At 52.9% G+C, this 10,460-nt stretch overlaps 1 protein-coding gene across 1 annotated transcript; it reads right to left on the reverse strand.

The window, feature by feature from the left end:
- Positions 1-4,671: 4,671 nt before the first annotated feature.
- Positions 4,672-5,262, reverse strand: LOC121062820 (olfactory receptor 14J1-like). The gene has a single exon (XM_040543085.1). It carries the CDS (start codon positions 5,260-5,262, stop codon positions 4,672-4,674), a length of 591 nt encoding a protein of 196 aa, XP_040399019.1.
- Between the last annotated feature and the right edge of the window lie 5,198 nt (positions 5,263-10,460).

Below are 10,460 nucleotides of genomic sequence, written 5' to 3' on the forward strand. Positions count from 1 at the left end.
TCTGAAGTAGCTGACAGGTCACACTTCTACCTAGGATCTGTACTTTTCAGCTGACATCTGCCAGTGGTCCTGGTAGGCCAGCGGAAGGCACCTGGCTGGCATGCTGACTGTGGGATCCCCTCTGCCTACATACCCAGGAGGACCCAGACAGAAAGAACGCCTGAATATGGGTGGTCCTGTCCCTTCTGCTTGAGTACATGACTGGACAGCAGCCGGAGCAAGGCTTGGTTGTGTCTACACAAGAAGCTGCAAGGCCAGCAGCAGGACCATGGCTTGGAAGATGCTGGTGAGGTGACTTCTGTCTGCTTGGCTGACAGGCCACTAGAAGGCCAGTGGGTTGGGATGCCTACTTCAGGAGTGGTTTCCACCCTGATGGAGCTTTCTGTGGTAGTAGGAAAGAGCAGGAGAGAAAAAACTGCCAGAAAGTGCACCTTGGAAGGTTGGCGCTGGCCATGAAGAGGAAGAAATGTTCCTCAAAGGGTTGTGCTGTGGTGCTAGAGGTCACCCAAAGAGTGTCTATGATCAGACCATGGCTTTGTGTTTCAAGGAACAGCTCATGAGGGTTGACGAGACATCGGTGAAACCATGGAAAAGCCGGGATGAGATCAAGGTGGTGAACAGAGATGGGTGTCTGCAGCCTTCAAGGAAATAGGGCAAAGTGTGGGGCAGCATAGGGAAGTCTGGAGAGGACAAAGAAGTGGGTGCTGGCAAGAAGAGAAGGCCCCAACAGCCCTGACATTTTTGTCCCCTTGGATAGAGCTTCTGAGGAGATGAGATATAGTCATTGCAAGGGGGCTCATTGCTTTCTTGAGACCCTGTGCAGAGGCAGGGAGGTGTCATACCATTGTTCTTGTCCTGGCATCACACTGCCCACCACATCCCACAGACCCCCAGCAAGAGCCCTGAGCCAGACATGGGGGTGCAGGATCTTCCCTCCCAGTGGCTGGAGTCAGGACCTGGCCCTTTTACTTCACCACAGCAAACCCAGAGATTTCTCAGCACAGTGCTTTGCCTGTCTGTAATCATGGCCTCCAATTATCTGCCCTAACAAGTCCCTGAGGAGAATCTCTTGGCAACAGCCCTCAGTGGGGCCCATTAATACCCCAAGTCACTTCAACTTTTCCTTCTGACTTTACTTCCTCAAGCAATTGCATCATTCTCCTCTCAGTACCTGAGGTTCACAGGCTGAGCACCAAAATTCACCATGGAATTCATTAAAATGCAGAAACACCTAAGGAAACATATGTCTTCCATAGTTTTATTCAGGTCTTCAAGACTTGGACAGCTAATTGGAGAGCTTTCATGCTGTAGTTAAGGAGGAAGATTTCAAAAAGCACCTAATAAAAATCTTTTCTCCTTTTAAAGCGTGGATTTTGTTGCATTTCAGTTTTGAGCATCTTTCTTCAACTGATATTAATCTGGGGCTTCTCCTATGGAGACGTCCATAGGGAGGAAAAGCAGACTCTTGAGGTCTGACAGTGCATGGACAACCTTGCTCCTCACCACCCCAACCCTGACATTTCTCTCATTGCCCACCTGGCACTTGCATCACTTTTCCTTACACCAGCCTTCTGCACTGAAATCTGCAGCTGGATGTTACAGTCCCTTTGCACCAGCTCCCACCTGCTTTCCTCAGAGACCTGGCTGCACACAGACACAGAAGGGTTTTTCCTCATTTTAAAACAAACAACAGGAAAACATGCAACAGCAAGCTCCTCATCTTGAATGTCTCCAGTGAGGTTTACCTTCCCAAAAGGATGACTGTAAATTAAGTATTTTATACTGATTGATAGGAAATTATAAGTATTAAGATAAGTATTATTCTGTATGATCCTAATTCAATGAGAAATGATGAGGAGCTTGCTACAGAAACAATTAGGCAGACTGATAATAGATGGGCAAGCCTGAACTCAACGAAGCTCAAAGCAGCAACTGGGTCGGTGAGAGTGGTCTGAATGATCAAAGAGTAAGGGGAGGGCAAACCAGGAGAACCATGGGAAGTGCATAGGTCCAGACAGGCAGCTGGAAAGGGGACATTCAACAGGGATTGTTTATTCGAAGATGGGTGGAAGTACCTGGAAGATGAGAGAGTACCCCATGGTAGACAAAGCGATGAAAATGCAAGTACAGGTGAACATCAGTATTTCTTCTCCTGTAATGAATATAGATCCTGAAAATTCACCTGAAGAAGGATGTAGATCACTGGTGAAGGAACTGTCTTTTTGTGCCATCACCAATGCAGATTACAAAAACACTTCCACACGGTAATACGTCCCACCCCATCTTTGTCATCCTGTGGGGCAGGGGAGATGGAACCAACAGCCAAGGGACACATGTGGGTGTGGAAGGTGGGGCCCAGCGGAGACAAGGAGTCAAGGCAGTGGGGTGGGGGAGGCCAGGAGAAGCAGCCCAAGGGGTGGTGCTGCTTGTGAGCACACGTTTGTGCCAGCAGCCTGAGTGATCAGCAGCTGTGCAGACATGAGAGGAGGCCAGGAAGCATATGGGAAGAGCCCTCCTGCCAGCAGAAACAGGGCCGGGGATGAGGGCAAAGGGAGAGGCAGGCGCAGGGCAGGGGGCTGCAAGGGCTCTCAGCAGATGTGCTGGCTGGCATGCACTGGGAGGTCCTGGCGTGCATCAGAGAGCAGCAAGGAGGGCGCTGGAGAGGGCCGGGGCGAGGCAGGTGGCAAAGCCCCATGCAGGGGCTGGCTGGCGGTCCCCTCTGCTGCAGCCACCACACGGACCATGGCAGGAGGAGGGCAGGCAGGGCCTGTGGCCACAGTGCAGAGCCTGGCCCTGGACTCTCTGTGACCGCCTTGCAGGTCCTGGCAGGCTGCGGTGAGGGGACGGATGCCCTGGGCCCCCTTCCTGCTCTGCCCAGGCCAGCAAGGGCCCGGAGCGGCCTCCCCTCCCCTGCCCCTGCAGCTCTGGGCTCCCTTCGTGCAGCCCTGGCTCTGCAGCACCAAGCCCTGCTGGGAGCCCTCCCCTGCATCCTCCCACCGCTCCCTGATGCTGCTGTTGCCCTCTGCTGGGCACTGCCCAACCCAGCCCCGCCCCTGCCCACCTCTCCCCACCTCCCTGCCCTCTCCCCAACACAGCCCAGCCCAGCCCAGCCCAGCAGCTCAGGCTGGGCTGGCCCCAGGGCAGTGCCCAACACAGGCTGCTGCAGGGCTCTGGGCACGGCCACCACAGCCCCAGCCCCTCGCAAGGCACCGCAGCTGCTGGGACAAAGGTGGCTCTGGGCCTCCCCAGCAGCCCCCAGGTTGGAACAGCCATGGCTCAGGAAATGGAGGGCCCTGAGTGGTGCTGCTGTGCGGAGCCAGGGGGCTGTGGTGCCCTGGGAACCCTGGGGGTTCTCCCGCCTGCTCTTTCTGCTCCGGGTGGGCAGCTGACCCAACCCGATGGGGATCTCTGCTGCTGAGCCCCTTTCCATCTGCCCTAGTGTCTCAGCAGCAAGGGCAGTACTTCCAGCATCATGGATTGTCTCTAAGGTCACAAAGGGCAGGCAAGTGCTGCACCAGACCTGGCCCATGAGTCTCCAAAGAGGGTGCCCTCAATTACTCTGCGGTCTCATGGGCCTTTGCCTGCTGGTTTTTCACCTCCTCTCATGGCATTGCAGAGCCCTCCTTAGCCCATGGACTCCTCAGATTCGACTTTATCAGACTCTTCTTTTGATGGTCACTCAGATGCGGTTCTAATCACTACCCACAGAGCATGTTGTCCCTGGGTTTCCCTGACATTTCCTGGCTGCTCCAGATTGCTCTCCAGGCAGACATCGGCCATCAGCCCCACTGCAGGGGCCACAGTGCCATGTAGATGAGTCCAAAACCGGTTGTTGTCTAATTGGGCAAATGCCACCATAATGGGTCCAGACCTTGGTCCCTGTCAGACCACCCTGGGACTTTAAGCCTTTGTCCTTCATTCCGTGAACAAGCCCAGAAAACAAAGAGCAGGGAGCAACCCCTTGGCTCTGTTTCTGACAGCAGCAGTGGAAGAGGTTCCAGGCTTCTGGGTTTGCCTTGTGAAGCCCCCTTTTTTACTGTCATGCTAGCAGGGAGGCCAGCTCTGACACTAGCACATTCCCTTCTGCAGCCTACAGCCACAGGGATGCCACTGTAGAGACAAAAGTACTGTCACCAAGGTACATGAGATCTGAGGGCTAAGAGAAATGGCAAGGAAAAACTGGAGACTGTGGAAGTGAAATGAGAGCAGCAGTGAAAAGGCCATGTCCTGCTGTGGCCATGACTCCAGGGAAGCAGCAGCCCTGACCCGAAGGCAGCAGAGAGGCAGAGCCCAGCGGGCAGTGAGGGGCAGCCCAAGGGCCACTAGGGCTGCTCCTCCATGTGGCAGCTGGGCTCTGGGCCCTGAGCCCCTCCTGTGTGCTGGGGCTGCTCCCCCAGCTCCAGAGCAGGTGGGAACAAATGGGAGCTGACACCACTGAAGTTCTCATGGCTTCTTTCTTATCTGTATCTATACACAAGGCCCAATCATAGCTCCATAAGATGATAGTCTCAAAGTAAAGAAAAAAATAACAGGTCGGAGGCTAAGAATAAGCTTATATAAATCAAAGCAAGAAATTGAAGAAAATAGCCGTAAGAGAAAACAAAGGAGTAACAGAGAAAACAAAAGATTTTCCTCAGAGTTTCTGAAATAAAGTTGGAACTTTAAGGCACATTATTGATTCTGAAGAAGCGTGTATTCAAAGAATTTCCAGACTGCATCCTTGAGCACCTTGTTCCTCATGCTGTAGATGAGGGGGTTCACTGCTGGAGGTACCACTGAGTACAGAAATGATAGCACGAGATTTAGAGTTGGGGAGGAGAGTGAGAAGGGTTTCAGGTAGGCAAACATGATGGTACTGAGAAACAGGGAGACCACGGCCAGGTGAGGGAGGCATGTGGAAAAAGCTTTGTGCCTGCCCTGTTCTGAGGGGATCCTCAGCACAGCCCTGAAGATCTGCACATAGGACACCACAGTGAAAACAAAACAAATGAATGCTATAGAAATACTAAACAGAAGTGCCCAAACTTCTCTGAGGTAGGCATCTGAGCAGGAGAGCTTGAGGATCTGGGGAATTTCACAGAAGAACTGGTCCAGGGCATTGCCTTGGCAGAGGGGGAGGGAAAATGTGTTGGCCATGTGCAGGACAGCATTGAGGAAACCACTGCCCCAGGCAGCTGCTGCCATGTTGGCACAAACTCTGCTGCCCAGGAGGCTCCCGTAGTGCAGGGGTTTGCAGATGGCAATGTAGCAATCATAGGCCATGACAGTGAGAAGAGAAAATTCTGCACCAAAAAAGAATAAGAAAAAGAGAACTTGTGCAGCACACTCTTCATAGGAAATGGTCTTGGTATCCCAAAGGGAACTGGCCATGGCTTTGGGGAGAGTGGTGGAGATGGAGCCCAGGTCAAGGAGGGCGAGGTTGAGGAGGAAGAAGTACATGGGGGTGTGGAGGCAGTGGTGGTCGCAGGCTACGGCTGTGAGGATGAGGCCATTGCCCAGGAGGGCAGCCAGGTAGATGCCCAGGAAGAGCCCGAGGTGCAGGAGCTGCAGCTCACATGTGTCTGTGAATGGCAGGAGGAGGAACTCTGTGGGGAAGCTGCTGTTGGGCATTCTCTGACTTTGGACATGGCTGTCTGTTGAAGAGGAGAAGGCAAAGCAAAGTTAGAACAAACTTCTCTAAGGAAAACCTAATGCAAGCACCCCCAAACACAGCCTCTCTCTTAGCATGAGAATCGTCCTGCAGCTCTCTTGCTTAAGCTGTGTCTGGTATTGGCTGAGAGTGGCACCGGGAGCAGGGGCTGCTTCGGGCTTCCAAGGGATCCTTCCTGCTGTGCAGCACGAGGGAAAAAGGAACATGGGGGAAACTCAAGTTCAGTCCACCTCTCAGATCATTGAGCTTTGCAGTGCTGTTGCAAACAACTCATCTGACCAGTCTAGAGCAAGGTAGGATATTCTTTGCTTTATTTTCTAGTAGTTACCCTGGTAACACTTAGGGTGACCATCATGCTCAGGTGTTTCCCTGAGAAGAAGCTGGAGAGAGCTGAAAGCAGAGAAGCCCCAGTCCAAATGCAGCTTGGCAGAATCCTCACCTTGTCTCTGGGTGCCGGACCAGGAACTCAGCCCTTCCCTCCTAGCCAGGGGTGCAGAGGCCTCACTCCAGCTGCCCACAGCCAGCCAGCCAGCAGCACGGACATGACCTTAGCACGGAGGTGTCTTCTCCTTGGGACAGACGGAGCTTGGGAGCTTCTCCTCATCTGGCCTCTGCCTGATGTGCTGGCCATGCCTGCCCCACAGCCCATGGGCTGCAGGGGGGCAGAGGAGGCCAGGGAGGGGCTGCTCCAGGGGAAGGCGTCTGCACAGCAGGGCATGGCCGCGAGGTGCCTGAATCCCCCCTGCCATGGCGTTTCTGGCAACAGCTCCTTCTGGCCACCTGCCCCTCTCTCTGCTGCCTGCAGCTGTCCCTGTCGGGAGCTGCTGCTCTGCGCCCACCTCTTGTTTCCCCCTGCCCATGCTCACGGACCCCATCCCACGCAGCTGTGCTCTGCGCTGCCCTGCAGCACCCTGCCAACAACAGGGCACTGCCAAGGGGCACCTCCATGGATGCAGGAGCTACGGGGCAGCTGGCAGAGAGCCCGGCATGGCCATCCAGGGCAGGGTGTTCTGGGCAGACCGGGGGTACCTGGGTAAGGGCACTCCGAGGGGCTTCTGCCAGACTTCCTCACCTCACAGTGCAATCCAGCAGGAGTCTCAAAGCCTACTCCATTGCCCACTGCCCTCCCAGAAACAAGACCTGGAAGGAGACCCTTCCAGGACCTGCAGCTGCATGGCCCTGCAGCCAGAGACTTACCTTGTCAAGGGCTGTGGAGATTTCTCCTGCAGTCAGCTCTCAGCATCCTCCCACTCCCAACTGCCTTCAGCCTCTCTCTCCTTCTCTCCTCTCCCCATGCCACCTGCGGTGAGAGCCCCCAGCCCTGCTGCGCTGTGCAGAGGAGCTGCTCCTGGGCAGAGCTGTCTCTCTGCACCAGGGCCCTCTTGCCAGGAGCTCTCCTTGTCCCAGGAGCCCGGCCCAGCTCAGCTGCAGAGGCCCAGCCCAAGGCATTGTAATCACCCCTCTGGGGGCTTTGGTGATGAGCCCATGAACCTCAGGCACCAAGAGGAAAGTAAAGAACTCTCTCAAGAAGTCCAAGTTAGATGCAAGTTTTCTGGAGATTCCCCCCGAGGGCCAGGACTGACATAGCCTCCCTTGGAGCTCGTTAGAGCCAAACATTGGAGGCAGTGAGGTCAAAAAGACAAAGCCAATGTGAAATTGACACTGATCTTTGGAAAAACTGGATATGTTTCACCAAGCACTAGGGCTGAGCCTTGACCCCTGGCCTCTGGGAAGGGAGATCCTTTCCCTTTACACATTGCTCAGGGCTCTTCCCGGGGCAGTAGGAGATGGGGAAGTGCATTGCCAAGTGCAGGACAATGGTACGACCACTGCCTGGGGGTGAGGAGGCAATGAGGCCCTGGCACTTTAGCGATAAGCTGTCTCCTCATAGGCCTCAGTGACAATGACAACAGCCATAGGCATGGACACAGTGACCTCGGTCCTGTTGGGACATTCAGCCTTGCCACAGCCCTGGCTCCTCTCCACACCATGCTGTCCTAGGGACTCTCACACTTGCACCTCTTTCCCTGCTGGCTGTAGACCCTCTTCCGTGTAGTGTCTCACCAGATCTGAGCAGAGTCTGATAACTGAGATTTTCTTGGTGCTCCTCGTAAGGCAGCTCTATAGGAAGCTGGCCTGGTTCATGTTGAGCAGGAACCACTGCTCATATGGCATCCCTCATGGTGCCCAGGCCCTCCTCCTCCTGGGCACTGCTCACTCAGCAGGGTCCCAGTCTGCTCTGATGTGTGGGGTTGCTCTTCCACTGGTGCAGGACTAGGCTCTTCTCCTTGTAAATGTCAAGAGGCTTCTGTAGGCAAAATCATGCAGTTTCTCAAGGCTCTCCCACATTGATGCTCCATTCTGTCAGCTGTTAATGTCTGCAGGCAGACGGTTCAACCTTCGTGCAATTGTGCTATCTCTGACAAGATAGCAGCATCAGGAGTTGCAGGCAAATTTGGATGATAGATGAGTAACCAGTTGAATGGAATTGCAGCACAGAGTCACAGAAGGGTAGGGGATTGCAGGTTGCCAGGTTCCACCTTTTCTGTGCTTCCTTCTCATGCGTGCTGTCATTTTGTCCAGAGCTGTGTCCTAAATGTTATGATGCTGTGCAGAGACAAAATTTGAAGTGTCAAAGCCCAGCTGGAGCTCAATCCATCTATTACTGTCAAAGACAATGAAAACTGTTTATAGAAATACTTTAAAGGAGGATTAAGGAAAATCTTCATCCTTTATTGTAGGTGGGGTAAACATAGTGACAAGAGATGAGGTAAAGGCTGAGGTACTTAATGCCTTCTTTCCCTCAGTCTTAGCAGCAGCACCAGTTGTTCTCCTGATACTCAGCCCCCAGAACTGGTAGACAGGGACATGGAGAGGACAAGAGGGGGACACTTTCCCCCACTTGTTAACTCTCCTTTTCTCCTTCATCTCCCCTTTCTCCTCCAGGATACTCACAATAGCCCTACAAAGCTTTGAATATCCTTGGGATGGTCAAACCAGCATGTTCCTATTGTTATGTCTCCCGGATGTGTTTCAGTTTTTGTTTAAGGTCAAACAACTGTTTAAGAATGCCATCCAGAGATCTGTCCAGAGGAAGGAGAGTTCGGAGTGGCAGGGATTGAGGGAGGATATGGGCAGGTACCTATAGCAGTGGACACCTCTAATGCTTTGGAACTTCACCCCTGAGAATCCTAAAAAATGCAGAATCCTAAAAAAAAGAACACTAAAGAAATGCCTGAAAAAGTAGTGTGATCACCCTTGCAATTCCGAAGAGACACAAATCAACGTGCTGGGACTTGGCCTATGCTTACGGAGCCTCAATCAATGCCACTCCAACCCTTGTTATGCCCTGCAACCACTCCAACACACACCAAAGGTCCTGCAGCCACTCCAACTACTGTGACGGTCCCTGCAGCCACTACAACTCCTCTGAAAGGCACTTCAGCCGCAGCAACTCCTGTGATGGGTCCTGCAGGCACTACAACACCTGCAACAGGCCCTGTAGCCACAACGACTCTTGTGAAGGGCCCATCAGTGACTCCAAACCCTGTAACAGGCCCTGCAGCCACTCCGGCTCCTGTGACACTCCATCTGTGACAGGCCCTGCAGCTACTCCAGCCAATGTGATGGCCCCATGTCTGGGCCAGAGAACCAGCCTATGCCTATATCGGTTGCTCCTCTAGGCAAGAGAAAACAATGGATGTGAAAGTCAGGTGAAACCCATGGTAGATGAATTGGCTAGTCAACTCCAGCAGTATGAAGAAAGCCTTTTCTTTCCTATGGGCTTCTGCCTTGTCTGTGGAGAAACTTTCTCAAGAGGCTCACCAACTCCAAGAGAATGCTAGGGAGAAACTTTCCCAAGAGGTCCAACATCATAAAGAGAATATATCTTCCTTCCCACTTCTATGAAACAATAGTTCATCTATCAGCAGTAAGCGTCCCTCCACTCAAGAAAGGTGATATATTGGGTACACACCACATGCCTCCTTGTGGTATGACCATGGACAGGCCATGAAGAAATGGGATGGAAAATCTACCTCGATCCTAGGAGCATGGGTACATGAGTTGCAAGGAAAAAACACGCACAAAAAGGGATTCTTCTCAGAAAATTGCTGCTCCACTTTCCAGCAGACAGGCCCTAAGACAAGGTAATGAATACCATGAGCAAGACTAGAGGAACCCTGCCTCCAGCCAGGGAGAGGAAGGGGACAATTAGGTGTATTGGACTGTGTGGATTCAATGGTCTGGCAACTCCGACCCACAGAAGTATAAGGCTCTAGTGGACACCAGTGCACAGTGTACCCTGATACCATCAAGCTATAAGTGGGCAGAACCCATCTGTATTTCTGTTGACTGCATTGGTGGCTGAAGTGAGTCTAACTGGGAAAGACTGGCAAAAGCACCCCATTGCGATTGGCCTGGAGGCTCCCTGCATCCTCGGTGTAGACAGCCTCAGGAGAAGGAACTTCAAAGACTCAAAAGGGTACCAGTGGGTTTTGGCATAGCTGCCTTAGAGACAGACGACATTAAACAGTCGTCTGCCTTGCCTGGTCTCTCACAGGACCCTTCTGCTGTGGGGCTGATGAAGGTCGACAAACAACTGGTGCCCATCACTACCACAGTAGTGCACCTGAGGCACTGTTGCACTAACCGAGACTCCCTGATTCCATCCATAAAGTAAGTCGTCAGCCAGACAGCCAAGGAGTGATCAGCAAGACTCGCTCACCCTTTAATAGTCCCATACGGCCAGAGTGAAAGTATAATGGTGAGTTGAGACTTAAGGTAGACTACTGTGGACTGAATGAAGTGT

The sequence above is a fragment of the Cygnus olor genome (assembly GCF_009769625.2).
Source record: "Cygnus olor isolate bCygOlo1 chromosome 31 unlocalized genomic scaffold, bCygOlo1.pri.v2 SUPER_31A, whole genome shotgun sequence".
Classification (NCBI taxonomy): Eukaryota; Metazoa; Chordata; class Aves; order Anseriformes; family Anatidae; genus Cygnus; species Cygnus olor.

Excerpts from the sequence above, each read along its gene's own strand:
- LOC121062820 (XM_040543085.1), bottom strand. The coding sequence starts at position 5,262 with ATGGCCTATGATTGCTACATTGCCATCTGCAAACCCCTGCACTACGGG.